Source organism: Coenobita brevimanus, chromosome 77 (genome assembly GCF_032717465.1).
Source record: "Coenobita brevimanus isolate Jiangsu-jjx chromosome 77, ASM3271746v2, whole genome shotgun sequence".
In the NCBI taxonomy this organism is placed as follows: domain Eukaryota; kingdom Metazoa; phylum Arthropoda; class Malacostraca; order Decapoda; family Coenobitidae; genus Coenobita; species Coenobita brevimanus.
Genome location: NC_137030.1, coordinates 3368520 through 3388356, shown reverse-complemented (window position 1 = coordinate 3388356; position 19837 = coordinate 3368520). Strand labels below are relative to the sequence as shown.

The following is a 19837-nucleotide window of genomic DNA, read 5'->3' as shown; positions in this document are numbered from 1 at the left end:
CCTAGATTATCCCTGCCAAACCTAACCGCAGCCTAAACTAACCCATCCAAGTTTAAACTCGTTTCACGAATTCACTATGGATAATAGATTTCATGAAACCATTGGTTACACAAATTTCCCGTAACTATATGCATTCAAAAGGAGGTGGTGGATTTTTTTCTCGGTGCTATGACAAGCAATACTGATACTGAAATTTTTATTGTTATAAAGGTAAAAAGGTGACTGCTCTTGCCTCACACCTCTTGCAAAAAGTAACAAAAGTAAAATGGGATCCAAAAAAAAAAACACCGTACCCCGAAACCACACGGGTACCGTTCACGTGGATCGTCTGCTGCCGATGTAAACATTGAAGGAAAGCTTGCAAGGACTGAAGATAATTTAGCTACACGTGAGGACTTGGGTTTTCTGTTTGTGAATGGGAACCTGATGTTGGACAGAAAATGAGCCCCTCCTTTAGTTTACTGCGTCTGGTGCCGAGACAAGGATGGAGGGAGTCCCAGAGGAGTATATTATCACTTACAACATTGAGACGAATCAGCTCCCGGCCTCTCGGATCACATACTCTGGATCATAGGTAATATTATTTTATAGTTTGTTCGTAGTAACTTGTCCAAAATTTCTACCTTTTGCACCCAAAGTTTCTTCCTTCAACCTTTTCTGCGTAGATTAGTGGCAGAACAAGATAATGATATGGCTCGACATCCTTTCCATTGCACTACGTAGCACCAGATTTAATTGCTAATCAGTTCTTAGAACTCAATACGGTATTCAAGATTAGATGGAGTGATGGGATTAGGATTTTACAGGTCCACTCTGAGAGGATATCATTAAATATTTGCTTCAAGTAAGTTGTATTCAACACAAATGTTGTACGGTAATTGAATGTGATTGCATTCTATAAGCAGTTCTTCAGGTGTAGGCTATATTATGTTGCTTAAGTTAGATCTGCATGCAGTCCATAAAATGAGAATATGGTTTGGGATGTTTAGGTTCTGTTTTGGCAGTTTCCAGGTCGGATTTTGAATAGTTTTGTGCCTGAGAGGAACATATGGCTGTTAACACATTATCATAGAAAAACCTATGGTATTCTTGTATCAGGATAGCTGTCGGTGATAAAATGTATGGATTATATTGTTATTCATTTTGTTTTGTGTATGAGATCTTTCATTCAGTATCAGCTTTTTAGTAAAATTTAACTGATGAAGATCACTATTTTCAGTTTATTTTCATCTGATGGAACTTAGCCATTCTCACAATTTGAAAAGTTGCTGATTTGTGGTTGCATGAACTTTGATGGACCTTAACGAGTTAGGATTGAATCCTCGATTACCAGTTAAATCAACTCTCCAACATAACTATACTTGGTCATCAACCAAGCCAAAACATTTTAAGAGACCTTTGTTGGGTTAGAGTAAATGCACTTTACCTAAATATATTTGCAATGACTGATGAATGCATTTACCATTCCAGAGAGCGATGGAACAGGTTGGTGTCGGGGCATCTGCCAGATGTCCGTGCTCCCCGACGACTGAAGCACTGGAAGGGTGGCAACAAAAAGGATGATATATCACACCTCTTTATTCCTGTACCAGTCAAAGTTAGTACAGATTACCTTATCATTAGAGGCACCTGGTGGTCTACCGGGTAAAACTCCAGATGGTTCATTTTCCGTTATTTGCGGATAGTTTTGTCCAACCTGATGCCTGGTAGTCTAGAGGTTAAAACTCCTAATAGTGTACTCACCATAACCTGGTGGAGATTTTTATCCTACTTGGAAATCTCTAGCGAGGGGATTGAGCTCAGTAATAGCTCAAGATCATTTCCCATAGAGAACCAGCATCATATGACAGAACCTACACTTGCTGTACTTTTTTTACTTTAACATGTCCTGAAAGTTGCCCTCTCTCCATCTTGAATGTACAGGTGTATCATTAGATTAACATTAAAATATGATGCTAGTCATGAAGAAGTGCAGTAGATATGATGTAGATTTGTAGCATTTTTAAAATCTGCCATTGAGCTATGTGAAATAAACTGCAAAAGAACAAAAATCTGGGCCAAGTTAAAGTGAAAGGACTACAGCATGGTTGTTGATCTTTAAAACTTAATGTATGATACAGTATTTCCCCTACCTCATTGGCAGAATGTCAGTACCACAGCTCACCATCCATTTCATAGCACTTCGTCATGACCAGCATCATATTGCAGTGTTAATATTTTGTTTTTAGCTCAGGATTCAAAGTGGATACAGTTATAGGCAACCAGTGAGTTAAAATGGATATGCACTTGGGTTCAGTTCTTCAAGAGTTGACAGGTGTGAGCTGGAGGGAGGGCAGCCTAATGGAAGAGGACAGAGTGATATGGAGGTGATTTGTTTGTGGCCATCCCATATGGGATGAAGGTGCAGATAGGTGGATAGATCATATCAAGTTGAACTTCATGTTTTCCATAGACATACAGTTAACACAGGCTGTCAAATTCATATTCATGACTATGCTAGAAAGAAAAGTTTATTTTCAGAGTCTTAGTTGTTGCCAAAGGCCCATTTGAATGTGTAGGTTAGGCCTACTTTAGTGGACTGCAGGCTGAAGTTGCCATCTTCCTTCACTTCACCATCCTCCTTTTGCAGGATTGGTAAAGAATTTACAGACATTTGTGTAAATGGAAAGTGGAACCATCTGGTTACATCGGTGCCAATGTGTGACGGCACCCTTGAGTAAATTGGAGAATGTATCATCAGCCTGAAGGGGTAAAACAAGGACTAAAGTTTGCTATAACATTGCCGAAATGTTCATTATTTTGCAGCAAATTTCCCCCAGCTCAGTGGCAGACTTTGACAGTACTACAGCTCTACATTCTTGCCATGACACTTCTTCATGAGCACCATATTCTAGTGTTAATCTGTTACATCTTGTTGGCAGAACATGACAATACTAGCACTACCTCCTTCCATTGCATTTGTTTGTGTCTAGCATCATATTTTAGTCTTAATCTGTTGCTGCAAATTACAATGCAGCATTCAGGATAGAGAGATGGTAATTTTTAGGCCGCGTTAAGTGGGGAAAAAAATAATAACTAATGCTAAACTCATTTTCAGGCTAGACAAGATGAGATGAATTTGGGAGAAGAGATAGCTGGCCCTCTGAAAAAAGCTGAACTTTTACAAGTCCTTAACAAGTTCTACAGTGATGCAAATGTTAAGGAGTTAGCTAAGGAAAATGGACTTGAAGGTGAGCACAGTAGTTATCATGAATAGCATTGTATGTTATACTGTATTTATCCGCAAGTCCTTAGCAAATTCTCCCATCATGTGAATACAGTATTAATGAATTAGGTAAAGAGAATGGACTGTAAAGTTAGTGTACTGTAATTATCACTGCATGGGACAGTACTGCAGGCAAGGTTGCTGGCATGTAGTTAATGGGTCTGCTCGATCAGACAGACTGGAGTAACATAACAACATCAACAACAACCCAGAAGTCGGGTTTGAACTTCAACTTTTTTTAGCTTTGTCAGTAACGGGAAGACTGTGTAAGCTAGACAAGTTCAAAATATGTGGTGTGTGCTGTGAATGTATTTTTTTTTATATCCCCTGATCGCACTTGTTTAGTTAGTAGCGGAATTTGCATGCGTATAGAATACCCAGGATATGCCTGTTTGAGTCTGAAGATATAAAAAATATTTCTGTTGTTACATATGAATGTTATGTGTAAGTTTTCACCAGTTTGCAGCAGCAGTTGTATGTAAGGAATTTTTGTACAAGTGTGTAGAACTCTAGCTGATACCGGTAGCTGGTATGAAGTGCTAGGTGTGGATGCTTATGCCTGTGAGTGGCATTAGGATCCTAGGGGCTTGAATAGTGAGTGAACGGAGTATGGCCCATTGAGTTGGCCAGACTTTGGTTAGTTTATCATTCTTCAGTACTTTTTTTTTTTTTTTTTTCTGACACATTGATCCCCCTCTCACCCCATCCTAGGATGGGAAAAGAGGTATGGATGATAATGGTGATAATTTTAGTAGTGTATAATCCCTAATCCTATGCTCAGAGGAAGAACTGCCTGTATGTTGAGGGAAATTGTACGTTGTGTTATAGAATGCTAAGTCCTCATGGTGAGTACAGTTGACAGTTGAAATTAGCATCGTTTCCTAGCATTGTATAAGTCTTTTACCTAGTACAGTACTAATAACAGTATCAGTAACTCCAGATGGCAAAGAGGTGATGGATGTGCTGTAGACAACCAAATATGATTTTTATTTAAGGACTTGATACAGGATATTTTTCTTGAATGTGGCAGACTTGCTGCTGATACCTTGAAGTGAATTTCTGTTGTCAAATATACATTTGTTTTACATTCATTTTCCTTTCTTTTCCAGATCACCTATATCAGCAGTCATTTGTCAGCTTCCGGAAATTTTGCTTGGATTCTGAAACACTTCCGGTTGACCTGCACATCATCATTAAAGATATTATCCTTGTAAGTTTTTGAAATTCTGGTCTTCTGTCTATCTATCTATTGCCAGACGCCTCAATCCCGTTTGGGGTGGCCACAAACAAATCGCCTCCAAGTCGCCCTGTCCCCTTCCATTTCACTGCCCTGCTCCCAACTCACACCCCCCTCTGTCATATACCTCTCCACCCCATCCCTCCATCTCATCCTCGGCCTCCCCCTCCCTCTTCCCCCCTCCACCTCACTCACATACACTCTCTTCGTCAGTCTCTCACCCTCCATCCTCTCCACATGGCCAAACCATCTCAGTGTGTTCCTCATAACGCTTTTTATCACATCCACATCCACACCACAACGCTCCTTTATATCCTCATTCGTCAGCCTGTCTCTCCACGTGACTCCACAGGCTCCTCTTAAATAACTCATTTCCACTGCTCTCACTCTTGACTTGTGTCCTTCCAACAATGTCCAAGCTTCACTTCCGTACATTAGAGTTGGTATCACAATACTGTCATGTAGTAACTTTTTCACTTCCATGCTCACTTCCCTGTTTCTTTTCACTGCTTTCAAGGAACCAGCAACCTTTCTTCCCTGCTGTACCCTTTCAAGCACTTCACCCTCCAAACCTCCATCCTTACTCATCACACTACCCAAATACTTAAACGTACTCACATTTTCCAATTCCTCACCATCTAACCTCGCTGTACATTCACTAACTTCACCTCTCTCAAAGACCATCACTTTACTCTTCCCTACATTCACCTTTAGGTTCCGTTTCTTACACACTCTCCCAAACTCATCCACCAAGCCTTGCAGCTCCCCTTCGTCTTCACTCAACAACACAGTATCATCTGCAAACAACAGTACAGGGAGTTTCCAAACACTATCCTCTCTCACCAGGGCCACTCCAACATCCACTACCCTACCTTGTACCTCTTTTATTACCCCATCCATGTACAGATTGAACAACCATGGAGACATGACACATCCCTGTTTCAAACCAACTTTCAAAGAGAAAAACTCACTTAGTTCACCATCCACACGCACTGCAGCCTTCGCACCATTGTACATACTCTTCACAGCATTCAACAACTTCCCATCTACTCCATATATTCTTAACACTTTCCACAATCCTTGTCTATCCACCCTGTCATATGCTTTCTCCAAATCCATGAAAGCCGCATACAACTTCTTTCCCTTCTCTAGAAACTTTTCCACTAAAGATCTAAGAATGAATATCTGATCTACACAACCTCTTCCCTTCCTAAAGCCTCCCTGTTCTTCTCCAACTAATTTCTCTGTTCTTTCTCTAACTCTGTCTATAAGTATCCTACCATACACTTTTCCTATTATACTAAGAAGACAAATGCCCCTATGATTACCACACACTTCTTTTTCCCCTTTTCCTTTGTACAAGGGAATAATTATACCTGACTTCCAATCCTCCGGGACTCTACCTTCCTCCCAGGCCAATCTGCACATCTTCCACATCCATTCTACTACTATCTCTCCCCCATGCTTCAGCATTTCACCACACACTCCATCAATTCCTAGGGCTTTCCCCGATTTAACTTTCTTCATTGCTTCCACAACTTCTATCCTACTGATTTCTTCCTGTCTTCTCACCTCCCTCCTTCTCCCAGCCACTTATACTCACATTACTTCCATCCTCTACGTTCAGCAATTCCTTAAAGTGTTCTCTCCATCTGCTCACTTTTTCTCCCTTCTCCACCAGTAATCTACCATTTTTATCTTTCACTCCCCTGCTAACTTCACTTCCACCCTGTCTTACTCTTTTCACTTCTCTCCAGAACATTTTCTTACAGTCCCTCCACTTTACACTCAAATTCCTTCCAAATTCCTCATCCACTCTCTTCTTACTCTCTCTTACCAATCATTTCACCTCTCTCTTCCTTTCCACATATAACTCTCTCTTCCGCCTCTCAACTTCTTCCACGCCCCTATTTCTCACCCATTCATTGTATGCTTTCTTCTTTTGTGCCACAGCCTGTTTCACCTCTTCAGTCCACCATGCTGTTCCTTGCACCCCCCTCCGCCTTCTCTTCCTTCCACACACCACATCGCATGCCGCACATATTTCTTCTGTAAATATCTTACACACACCTTCCACGTCTCCCATCTGCTCCAATTCATATTTGCCCAATCGTTCCTCCACTTCTCTCTTATACTCTGCCTTTTTCTCATCCTCTTGTAACCTTTCCACTCTCCTTGCAACTACTCCTTCCTCTCGTCTTTCCCTTCTTCTATTCCTCCATCTCACTTGCATCCTAATTCTGGCCACCACCAAGTAGTGGTCAGAAAGTCCGGTCTTCTTTGTTCATTTATGTTTTAGTGAGAGGTAGGGTGATGACTTTTTTCTCTTTCTTCATTCCCAAGCTAACTTTTATCCATTTATATTTTAGTGAATAGTGTTATAATGATGATACAGTAATAATAATGTGTATTTTAGTGATTAGTTCTAAGATGGTGATGATGATGATGATGAAAATAATGTTAACATGTTATTTACTGATTATGGTTAGGATGGTGATGATAATAATGATGATAAAGACAATTTTCCTTTCCTTTTTTCAGGGTAGTGGCCATGTTCATGACATCTACCCAAGCTTCTTAAAACATGCCAAGAAAACCTACCCCCACCTTATCTGTATGGACGACCTCTACAAGATATCTGACTTGTCTAATCCGCCCTTCTGGTGAGTGGCGGGAAGGAAGTGGAATAAGGTACAGTCATTATCATCATCATCATCATTATCATCATCATCATCATCATTGTTGTCATCATCATCAGTCATCCATCATCATCATCATCTGCCCTTTCCCCTGCATTTCCAGATATACGAATCACACAGTACAACTCTCACAGGTATCCCGAAGCCCGTGCCCTCAACCGCAAGATCATATTTCACGCAGGTCCAACCAACAGTGGCAAGACCTACCACGCCATGCAGCGCTTCCTTAATGCTGACTCTGGCATCTACTGTAGCCCTCTCAAGCTCTTGGCCAATGAGGTCTACGCTAAGAGTAATTCATTGGTTAGTGGGAGTGTACAGGTTGTATGTTTAAGCGTAATATCATGAAGTAGAATACATGTTAAGATTGGAGAATGAATAGGCTGACTAGAAGAGTGTATTGGGAGGGAGGGGGAGGGGGAGGCCAAGAATCAGATGGAAGGATGGGATGGAGAGATTTGTGTGAGAAGGGGTGTGAGCCAGAGGGTGGGCAACCTAAGCAAAGCTAACTCAAAATTAAGTTAAGCTAAGCCAGACCAAACCAAACCAGATCATACCAGACCAGACCAGAGCTAACCTAACGTAATCTAACCTGAGTAACTTAGTCTAGCTTAACTTACCCAAACTTAGCGTAGCCTAGCCCAAGGTAACCTAACCTCGTATGCATTTTCAGGGCACACCATGCGACCTTCTGACAGGGGAGGAGCGAAAGCAGGGCAACTCGGAGGGAGATACTTCTAACCACTTGGCATCCACCGTTGAAATGGTTCCTGTTAACATTCCTTGTAAGTATTTGTGGATTTCACTAAGCTTAAGGAGATTTATTAATGTAGTGTTACCATCTAGTGACTGCACTGAGTGGCTGACCAGATGGTTTTGTGAGACGGAGGGGGATGGAAAGGGTAAGAACAAGAATGAGATGGAGGAATGAGGTTAAGAGGTATATGAGTGAGGGAGTGTGAGTTGGAGAGAGGGTAGTCAAATGGTGGAAGACAGAGTGACATAAAGATGATAAGTTTGTTGCCTTCCACTCCTAAGATTAAGGCATCTGTTTGTAGATAGACAGATAGTAACCTGGGAAACCATGCATCACGTTGGGTGGTAACCTCATAGGCAATAAGTGGATGCCTACTGACATTGGAACTTTTGAGGTGTCTAGAAACATGGAAGTTTCCCTTGTTCTCAAGCTAACTCTCCTACATGAATGAATGTGAATATGATAATTACACTCAGACAGTAGGTAAATTAGTAAATGAGTCATAGCTAACTAAATAAATAATGTTCGGAGTAGAATACATTTCATGCATAATTATTGTTATGGTAGCATCTAAAGGAAAAGGAAGAATATGTGAATAGGAATTTAGCATATCCAGATGGACCTCAGTCTACAACCATGGGAACAACAACGATGATAATGATGATGATAAAAATTTCTGTTATTATTGCAGTATTATTATTATTATTATTATTGTTGTTGTTGTTGTTACTGTAATGTTATTATGATCATTACTTGCAAACCCCCAGATGAAGTTGCTATAATTGACGAGGTACAAATGATCCGTGACCCACTGCGAGGGTGGGCATGGAGTCGTGTGCTGTTGGGTGTGGCTGCCAAGGAGGTGCACGTGTGTGGGGAAGCTTCGGCCATAAATCTCGTCACACAGCTGGCAGAGGCAGCTGGGGAAGAGGTTGAGGTTAGTTCTTCTTCGTACAGTACTTCATTCCAATGAAAGTACAGTAGACCCTCTCTATACCAATAATCCGGTAAATCTGATGCCCCCTCCCCTGAAGTGGGATTTTAAGCACATGATGGAAAATAAATGAGTAAAATAGCATATTCTAGTACTAAAAATGAAAACTACATCCATTTTGCACTAACTTGGCCCATATTTTCACACCTTTGTCAAAGCATTTCTTCATGACTAGTCCAAGCTGGCGTAAAAAATTGCTGCCAGTGTAGGTAACTGCTTTCTTAGTCACCCCAAGCACAGGAAACGATGCGGTAGGTGTTTGTCATACGCCCCAGGTAACAGATTGTTAGATGCAAAACAGTATCCAGTGGGCCCAGAGTTGTCTGGTAGGTCACGTGGTTTTTCCTATTTACCAGATGGTATCCAGTATGTATGACGGTTTGCCCGGGGATCCTCAAAGTGTTCGTTAAATCTGATATCCAGTCTAGCGGGGCATAGTAAAATGAGGGTTTGCTGTATTCATTTATTTTCCACACCCTTAGGTTAGGAGAGGCTTGTTAAACAGGTGTTAGATATGGTTAGCCTTCATTAACTCCTTCAGTACAAGAGATCCTTCCTAAGTTAAATTAACTCATCTGGAGGCATCACGAAAAAGCAAAGAATAACTGAATGCGGAGGTTGCCAGAGATTGGGCAGCGTGCAGAGCCACCAGTAGGTGACTAAGGCTGATGCATGCAGGCACGTTGGAGCCGTTAGAAATGAAGCGAACAAAAGGGTTTAGCAGTGATTGTCTGGATATAATTGCTCCCATGCTTGTAAACCTAAATGGTTCTGAGTGATGGTGTGTAACTTGAAAAATTTTTTAATGTTGTAATAATTCTCCAATACCTGAGGCCTAATATTGCACCCTCCTCTGCAGTTTAAGTTGCTGAAGTGGTAATTTATATCAAGAAAGTACTGCAGGTAGGTATTGCTACTTTAGTAAAGTAGTTTTGTAGAAAGGTAAAATGGTAATAAGAACTGTCCTGTACGGTACACAGTACAGTATCTTGAAAATTTTGTCGAAAGTAACTCGGCAAATGCTTCTCAGAAAAGGGAACAGCTGTATTTCATCCATCCATCCATCCATCATCCAGTCCTACATTGCCCCATGAGGAGCGTAGGAGCCCGGGGCTAGGCAGTTGTTCCCGACATTTAAGATGAGAGTGAAGCTGTATTTCATCAAGCTAATAACAACTCCAGTCCTTCTTGTCATGTAAATGGCAGAAATGGCTGGATCATAAGGCCCTTCAGTTCCATGGATTTATTTGTATTACTTTATTGAGGGTAATACCTACGTTTTTTTTTTTTTTTTTTTTTTTTTTTTTTTTTGTCCACAACCATACCTCTAGTTACACTATTGATGGTGGTGGAAATCAGTTATTGTTGTTTTTCACTTTTGTTTTTAGTCCTTATAGCTCAGTAGAGTTTGTGTTGCTCTGCTGAAGGTAATACTTGCAGTTCTTTCATGTTTGGATCCATTGCCATACCTCTCATCATATGATTGGCAGGAATCAAAGTTAGTTACTCTCCCTTTTTGACCATATCCCCTTCCTGGAGACATTTAGGTACAATCACAAGAAAATATTTGCCAACAGTTCCCTTTCCAGCACAGTATTCTTTTCTGCTTTCCTCATTTCTCATTCCTCCCTGAACAACAGAGAATATCCTTATTTTCATACTCTTTTTTGTTATATATTTGCTTCATACTGCCATGAGATAAAAATTGTTCCATTGCCACAACCAGCAAGGAAATGTTGGCAAACTTTTCATTTTGATCCAATACTCACTGTATTTTATTCTATTTTTGTTGAAATGAGGAATTATAGTACTGTATAATTAAGCTGATTATAGGTCATGTTGAGCTCATCTTTAAAAAAATGCCCCCCCCCCACCCCACCCACACACAAAAAAAGTAGATGGCCGTTGATGTGAGGTTGAGTCAAAATTCCAGGGGCTTGAATATTGAGCACTATATAAATGTGTGGCTCATTTCACTAGGCATGTTGTTGATTTTATTTTTCCCTCCTGCTTTTGAAACAATACCTCACTCCATCCTTCGATGGGAAACAGATGGGGATGATGAGGTTGATAATGACAGTGATATTGATGGTGGTGGTCCATTCCAGGTACGGAGGTATAAACGGCTTACCGAGCTGACGATAGAGAACTACGCCTTACAGAGCCTAAGTAACATTCACCCAGGCGACTGCATTGTGTGTTTCAGCAAGCGGGATGTTCACCAGGTCACACAAGAGATTGAGAAGATGGGACATGAAGTGGCTGTGATTTATGGAGGTGGGTATAGGGTGTTCACCTTAACTTGGCCTGGGTTTTTGTCCGTCAACCGATTCAGGATTAAGATGATGCTGATAATGATAATAAGAACAGTCAGACATGAACACATGCACTTACCCAATAATATTCAGTTGTGTTCTTGTGTGTGCTTATTTTATCCATGACCTTAGCTCATGTTTTACTTTATAGGCTTACCACCGGGCACAAAACTGGCACAGGCTCAGAAGTTCAATGACCCAAATCATCCCTGTAAAATTCTTGTTGCCACAGATGCTATAGGAATGGGACTAAATCTGTAAGTAATATTTTACTCATTTACAAGTAAGTGTGGATGTATATCCCTTTGAGGTGGAGTCAGGATTGCAAGGGCTGAATGGTGAGTGAATGATAGTGTGGCCTGTTCAGTTGAACATACCCCACCTCACCACATCCTTGGGTGGGAAAAGAGTGATAGGTGATGAATATGGTCCAGAAACAAGGAAAACATAAATGTATGGAACTGTCAGAAGAGTTTAGTTCAATAATGATAGTAAAGAAAAGGTAACAACCTATCCCATATTATCCATTTTGTACATAGTGGCCCAAGGCTAGCCTGGGGTAGTTCTAAACACTTAAGGATGGCAGACTGACCCATGTGTCTGGTATTTTATGTATTTATTTATTTTTTTTTAGATAATAGTGCAGTACTAACCCTTCCCATCTTTGTGTGTGTGTGTGTGTGTGTGTGTGTGAGTGAGTGAATGAGAGAGAGAGATAGTGCTATCCAGTTAACTCTTTGTTGAATGTTACTGCACCATAGAATGGTAAAAATTAACATTCACAGGAGCATCCATTGTATTATCTTTAGCATTTAATTGGTTGTGTGAACCTTCCTGATACTTAGCCTTTTGTGAATCCCTCCTAAACTGAAGATCGTCTGTTATTAGCTGGAGTTTTATTTTGTATTTTTTTTTAAATTATTTATTTATTTTTCCTCACCCTGCCCTTGAGTGGGAAAGGAAGTCTGGATGATGATGATGATGATGATATATATTTTTTTTTGATTGACCTTGATAGAGTTAAATATCTAACATGAATAGTGCTACACCACATACTGACAGATGCTGTTATTTACAGGAGCATCCGACGCATCATCTTTTACTCACTGATCCGCCCCTACATCAACGAGAAAGGCGAGAAGGAAATGGAAACACTAAGTGTGTCATCAGCCCTTCAGATTGCTGGCAGGGCAGGTCGATATGGTACTCAGTTTGAACATGTAAGCCATTCACTGCAGTGTTTTCTTGAGAGGTGCTGTAGTTGGTTTGTTTTCATCAGACAGATTTGTAACCTTTTTCAGCTCAGTTAATGGCCAGGTATAGTCAGAGTGGAGAATATATATGACTAGTAACTAAGGCGACTCATTCCATCCTCATAACTAAGAGTCATCAAATTTCATGGAACCACAATGTAGTATTCAAGCTGTAGGAGTGGCCCAGTTCCTTCAGTAGAAAACAAGCTGACTAATCTGTAAGAGTGAGTGCATGCTATCAGCATTTTGTATTAAATATAAATAAAAAGAAAAAATTTGAAAAAATTTGGCAGCATTCTCATTAATCACAGTCAGTTTTAATGAAATTGTTTTAATTCATTAGCAACTGAAGGAAATGATGTAACAACTTTTAAAACTAACCTAACCTAATCTTGCCTGGCCCAGCCTAGCCGAGTTTAACCTAATCTAACCTAACCTAATGCAGCCAGATCCATCCCAGCCTGACCTAACCTAACAAACCTGACTTCCCTCTATACCTAACCAAACCTAAGTAAAAGTAATAAAAATAAGGATTATCTGTACTCTTTCCTGTAGGGTTATGTGACAACCATGAAGTCTGAGGATCATTCAACACTCTGCAAGCTTCTGGCTCAAACTCCTGATGACATAGAGCTGGCTGGTTTGCACCCAACTTCAGATCAGATTGAGCTCTTTGCCTACCATCTCCCCAGCTACACTTTCTCAAATCTTATTGTGAGTATGTCATGCCTAACTGAATATCTAGAAAGTGTTTTTGATCTTTTTATGACCCCAGGTTCATCTGGATGTAAACCTGGTGGGCTTCAGGCTGAAGTTACCTCTCTCCTGCAGTTCACAATCCTCCTCTAAAGAGATAAGGGGGAAATTGAGGGATGTTTGTTTAATAGGGCAGCTCCTTTTGAGTGCATGCCATATTAGCACCTTTAAGAACTGTGCAGGAAAAATGCTTCCTTAAGTGAATCAGCAATACGTGATGTGCTATGGGTCACAAGAGTATTGGTGCACAATGTGTGTGAAACATTTAGGACCATAGAAGGAAGGTTACTGAAATATCAGTGTCCAACTTACCACACATTGGTAGCCCTGATGTCAGGAGGTGTCACATATTGCTGCCAACTAGCAATATCCTCTTGCAAACATATAGCAGATGTTATGTTTGTATAAACATTGTTCATACACAGAGAGACATTGGTAAACATCAGCAGTTGTTCAGTTGTTTTCGGTAGGCATTGGACCCACTGTTCACCAATACGTTTGTGACCCATAGTACATGCTTTTGGCTGATAATTGGTCATAAGAAAAACAAAAAATAAATAAAAAGGCTGTACATAATTCCGACCAGAAAAATTTTATGGTGATTCATAAGGTTTTTTGTTAAAAATGATATAATTTTAATAGCAATTTGATAGTGTAATAACAAAAATCTGTAAGAAAAAACTATTTATTGAAAAGTTCCTATATGTTTGTGATAGTTGTCCTTCTGAAATTCTCAGTGGCTCTTATTTCCAAAGTAAAGCAACTTAAGAAAGTCAGTAACTCTGTTCCAGCCAGTATTACCCCTTTCAAAGAGTAGAAGCTTGTGATGTTGCAATAGGTTCATCCGGATGTGAATCTGGTGGATTGAAGGCTGAAATTCCCCATCTACAGTTCACCATCCTCTTTTGGGAGGAATACAGAGGGAGCCGACAAATGTCTTATACCTTGGCAGCAGAGCGAACCATTTATATTAGTGTCATTGCATGAAGTCATCCCTCTCCAGCACCTAAATGAGGAGTATACTGTTTATTCATATTCTCTTCCCAGGATGTGTTTGTATATGTGTGTACTGTTGATTGGTTATCGTTTCTATTATTTGCTCCCACTGTCTCCCCAGGATGTGTTTGTAAATGGGTGTACTGTTGGTTCATCATTGTCTATAATATTTACACACTACTCCTCCTCTCTTTAGAATGTGTTTATGAGTGTATGTACTGTTGATTTATCATTGTCTGTACTATTTACACACACACACTCTGTCTCTCCAGGATGTGTTTGTGAATGTGTGTACTGTTGATTCCTCATTGTACTTCATGTGCCTGATGGAAGATTTCAAGTTTCTGGCGGACTTGATCCAACACATTCCGCTGTCCATGCGCTCCAGATACGTCTTCTGCTGCGCTCCCATCAACAAGAAGCAGCCCTTTGTTTGTGCCATGCTCCTCAAGGTGGGTTGTTAAGATGATGTTGATGTGGCCCTAGGTTATGTGTATGTGAACCTGTTGGACTGCAGACTGACGTCCTTCTCCATCCCTGACTGGTATAACTGTATGTGAGCAATAAATCCAACCATCCCATAGATTTATACCATTACCAGCCACACATGGTTGAAATACCTGAACCTGCTAGACCACCAGGTGTTGAAGAGAACTATACTCGTTTTACTGTAACTTGGCCCAAACTTTCCTGTTAATGATTGTGCTGTTGGTAGCAAGAATGTCATTATCATCATCAACCCAGCTATGTTCCCCCACTTAGGGATAGGGTGAGGTGGGGAATATAAAGCAAACAGCTAGAAAAATGTGAATGATGGAGAGCTCAACAGCAGTGCCATTGAAATGGATCACATACTCATTCACTCACCATTCAAACCTCTTGAATCCTGACTTCACCTCATATGCATGACCATTTGCATTTTTTTTTCCCCTTATTGATGTGCATCACATTATCTATCAGAAAGTCAGTCTGTCAGTTGTAAGGTAAAAAAATATGTACTCCTCCTTACATGATTTATTCAACCATCTGATCTCCTGTCAGTTTCCCAGCCTTATCTTCCAAACCTGTCTTTCTTGCATGAGAGTAACAAAGTAAAACCAAAGTAATAAAACAAGTGGTTCTAGGGTGAAAGTTATCATATTTGCTTGCCAGCCTAATTAATGCTATTAATTCCTTGGTATACAGTTTGCCCGGCAGTTCTCGCAGAATGAGCCGGCCACTCTGGACTGGCTGTGTCATCAAGTGAAGTGGCCACTGTCTGTCCCGTCCACCATCCTGGAACTGGTGCATCTAGAGGAAGTTTATGACGTCTTTGATATCTATCTCTGGCTCAGGTGAGACTCTTTCCAAGATTCACGTACTGTACTGTATACTATCAATAAGAGTGACATGCGTGTCATTTATTTATTTATTTATTTATTTATTTATTTTTATATATATAGAGCATCTGTAGGTGGGCAGAGGAGGGCACTTGCTTCCTTTAATGGCTCCCACATGTGCTCGGATTTGTCTGCACAATTCATATCTTCACAGACACAGTTGAACATAAATTCCCCCCCCCATATAGATAAGTGTCTGTACTTAGCTGTCCCAGAAACTAAGTGAATGATGGATTTAGTCAGCTTGTTTTCAGCTGAGGAAACTGTGCTACTCTCACAGCTTGAATACTAAGTCATGGTTGCATGAAATTCAATGAGCCTTTGTTTTGAGGTAAGCATGAGTCTTCTTTGTCTCACAGCAGTTGGTCATCAACTAAGCTTAAATATGTTAAGGATCTTTGTTAAGTTAGAGTAAATGCACTTTAGTTATTTTTTCCATTATCCTCATTTTTCATTTCTTTTTCTTCCCAGCTATCGATTCACTGAGATGTTCCCAGAAGCTGAGTTAGTACGAGACCTTCAGAGAGAGCTTGATGGCCTCATTGACTCTGGCGTGACTCAAATTGCCCGACTCCTCCGCAGTGCTGATTCTAGCACCTCCAACACTGCTGCTGAGACTGAAGACACATTCATTATGGACCAGCGCAAGAAGAGCTCTATGAAGAAGGGTAGGCACACTTGTTTTCATACTAACTTTTGGAGATATGAACTTTAACCTAGGTACAAATATTGTAGACTAGTGCAAGAAAGTATTGTTGCTTCCTACTTACAGACTTTCAGAGATACAAACATTTTACTTAAGATGCATTTATAATGAGCCAGCACAAGAAGAGCTGCATGGAAATGGGTAGGTACAGACACTTACCTACCAGACCTTGAAGGAGGACTAGTACTGTCTTTTGTTAGTAGAGGAAGTATAGTAGTATTTGTAGTATTTCAGGCATCATCGTTGTCGTCATTGTCAGATTCATCCCAACCCTTATGCCATCTTCTCCATCTCAAATAGAATCCCAAGTCACTTTCTCCACCTCAAGTACAAAACCCCTTTTCCCCTTCCCCAGGCCAGCCTCACCCCCTAGCCAGACCCGAGAGTTCAGTTGTTGAGAGCAGGGAGACGTCGTCATGGCAACACCGTGAGAGGAATTTGAGCCCTAGCAGCCTGACTGAGCGTCTTGTGGCCCAGGGTATTTTGTCTCCAAAGATGCTGGCAGAGCTGAAGAGGGAGTGGAAGAAGCAGGTGGGAGAGATAGAAAGAGAAAGTTAATGTGACTGAAAGTGTGACTTCCTGAATCTGGGTAACATCCTCTTTAGTTTGTTTTTGCATCTGCCAGAGTTTTATGCAATGTAAGGAAGACTGCTCGTACTGAGGGGGTTAATTATGGTTGTATCTAACCCCTCCAGTTTGAACAGTCTATCATCAACCATAAGATTGTCTTGAGCTGGCAAGAATAAATGGAGAGTGTCTCCAGGTTCAGTAATCAGTGTTGATTCGTTATCATATTGGTGATTCATTAACATTTGTTCTTCACCACTTGGTGCCTAGTAATTAGAATTGCCAGGTATGAAGCTTCTGACCCAGTAGTGCCAGAGTTTAAATCCTAGTCCAGACAACTGGTGCCACTCAGTTCAGGTGTTTGTCCACCCTTGCTAGGTTGGTAGCTAAAATAAGTACCAAGGCTAACATGTAAGAAAGATACCTCTGGTAAATAGATGATGCATTGGCCTTGTCTTGCACCACAGGTGTTGATCCATGAATTACATAGATGAGCACCACAGCTAATTGTCTTATGGCATATGTCCTCACTTTTACTTTTCACACACTCTCAAATGATACCTCACAGATGACAGTAATGATGTGGTATAAAGCCTTGAAACTGTTACATTGCAGATATTGAGTAAAGACAGTAACTCCCATTTGTTGTATGAATCCATTGACTATATTCATGAACATTCTCCTTGAGCCAACCAACCAACTGACAAGTGTCAGTCTTGCACTGCCCAGTACTGTGTAAGAATGTCTTCCATTAGTCTGTCAGTTTCATAGTTAATTTCTGTGTGTAACTGTAATGTACTGCAATATGTTACTGATTTTCTGGGTATTATTTACAATGATTTGTAGCACATATATTTATGTATGCAATTATTGATTTGTACAGTCCCATATTGAACCCAAGAAGATGAAGTGAGATAAAATTTTACAAGACAGACATGATCACTGTGTGAAAAGAAAATCTGGGGGGAAACTGGTCGAGTAAGTCTGTGTTAAATGAACCAGTACTATGCCCTGTTTTTTTGCTGTTCTCACTAAATTTAGAAAAAATTGTGCGACAAAACTTCATTGTTACCATTGAATGTATTTTTCCAGTCTGCTGCAGTTTACAGTATCTGTTGTATGTAAAAAGTTGATATTTAAGAACATATCCTTGTATTATAATAAGAACTGTCAATTTCATTCAAGGATTTTTTATATATATAACTGGAATTTCAGTATGGTGTCTCAAGCTAAGTTATTTTCCTTTTCTTGTCTTTTAGGCCTGTTCATGTCTATAATGTTGAAACTTATAGTGGGATGATGATGGTGGTATGATAAAAATGATGATGATGGTGATATGATAAAAATGATGATGGTGATATGATAAAAATGATGATGATGATGGTATGACAAAAATGATGATGATGATGATATGATAAAAATGATGATGATGGTGGTATGACAAAAATGATGTTGATGGTGATATGATAAAAATGATGATGATGATGGTGGTATGATAAAAATGATGATGATGATGATGATGTTGAATTTTTATTTCAGAGTAATAATATGGATGGTGACAAACCTCCTCCACGATCACCAAAGAAGAAGCCTAGAAGACGTTAACAGGATTCATCTCCTTAGGTTGCGTAATATTCAGAATGACCTAATGTTTAAATTTTCTGACTTCATAAGAAAACAGTTTTACTTCCTTGATATGAAAAAGAACATGTTAAAGGTAATATAAAGTCAGCAGTGTAGCAGTCCAATAGTTTAATGTTGTTAAATTCCCATGATTTTTTGTCCAATAAAATAATTTGAAATTTTTATTTTTATCACAGTTTTTAGCATGATGAAATAAATGAGCAAAGTGTAAAGTATGGGTATGCCAATTTTTAAGTAGTAGTCAGCAGTAGAGTCAAGGCATGTATCAGGAAATGAATTTGAGAGAGGGGTAACTGCATGAAAAATATAACATGGATGGAGGAAATATAGAGAGTGGCTGAATAAGACTTGAGATACCAGCACATGATATGTTTCAAATCATGTTACAAATTTGCAACAAAACAAAGAATGGACAATTCGGTTTTTAGATCAACTAAAGTGATGAATGTTGCTGTTGTCCACATGGGTCTGTGAGGTGGAGCCAGGATTTCAAGGTATGAATTGCGAATGATTGAGTGTTTTGAGCATTTCACCGGATGTAATGTGAGTTCTTTGTCAAGGATTTTTTTTTTTTTTTTTATCCATACTGTCTTCCCCTTTGCCAAACCCCATCATTAGGTGAGAGGAAAAAAAAAGAGGTTGACTATTGGATATGTTTATGTGAAGCTACAGAACATGGGAGGTAGATAAATAGATACAGAATGTGGTGAATGTTTTTTATGTATCTGATAGAGCCAGGATTCTGGGGGCTTGAGTGATGAGCGAATGGAAGCGTGGCCCATTGGATTGGACAAATTTGGGCTATCTGGACATTGCTACTCCTTACCCTGCCTTAGGGTGGGAAAGGAGGTCTGGGTGATGATGATGATGATGATGAAAAAAATAGGTCAGGATGATGGTGGTGGTGATATAATTTTTACATTTGTGAATGCTATTGAATGTGATTGTTGGCTTCTGGGGATTTTCCATATGAAACCACTAAAGCAGCCAAAAATTTTTGGTTGCATTGAGAATAAATAAAATGGCATAATTATGCAGAAGGGGTTAACTGGTATAGTTTAACTCCTTCACTCCCTGGGGATGCTGGAGAGTAATGTCTTCATGTGGTGGAACTGAGGTAACCAGGCAGTTCCTCATCTTAGTTGTACCAAAGGAGGATGGTGGACTGCAGGACAGCTGAAGCATTCACTCCACTAGGTTCACATGTCAGCTGTGCCTGGGGTTGCAACTACTACACCTACTACCACTGCCAAAGGTCTCTTAAGAGCT

The 19837-nt window shown here is 40.1% G+C and overlaps 1 protein-coding gene across 1 annotated transcript; it reads left to right on the top strand.

The window, feature by feature from the left end:
• The first annotated feature begins 346 nt into the window (after nucleotides 1-346).
• On the top strand, nucleotides 347-18707 carry Suv3 (Suv3 RNA helicase). The gene is made up of 17 exons (XM_080279113.1): nucleotides 347-574; nucleotides 1471-1597; nucleotides 3098-3230; nucleotides 4375-4475; nucleotides 7044-7165; nucleotides 7336-7504; nucleotides 7875-7986; nucleotides 8726-8895; nucleotides 11061-11229; nucleotides 11419-11524; nucleotides 12346-12487; nucleotides 13076-13234; nucleotides 14545-14724; nucleotides 15458-15606; nucleotides 16123-16319; nucleotides 16713-16888; nucleotides 18464-18707. Exons 1-17 carry the CDS (start codon nucleotides 441-443, stop codon nucleotides 18527-18529), a joined length of 2412 nt encoding a protein of 803 aa, XP_080135239.1. The 5' UTR covers nucleotides 347-440; the 3' UTR covers nucleotides 18530-18707.
• Nucleotides 18708-19837: the final 1130 nt, after the last annotated feature.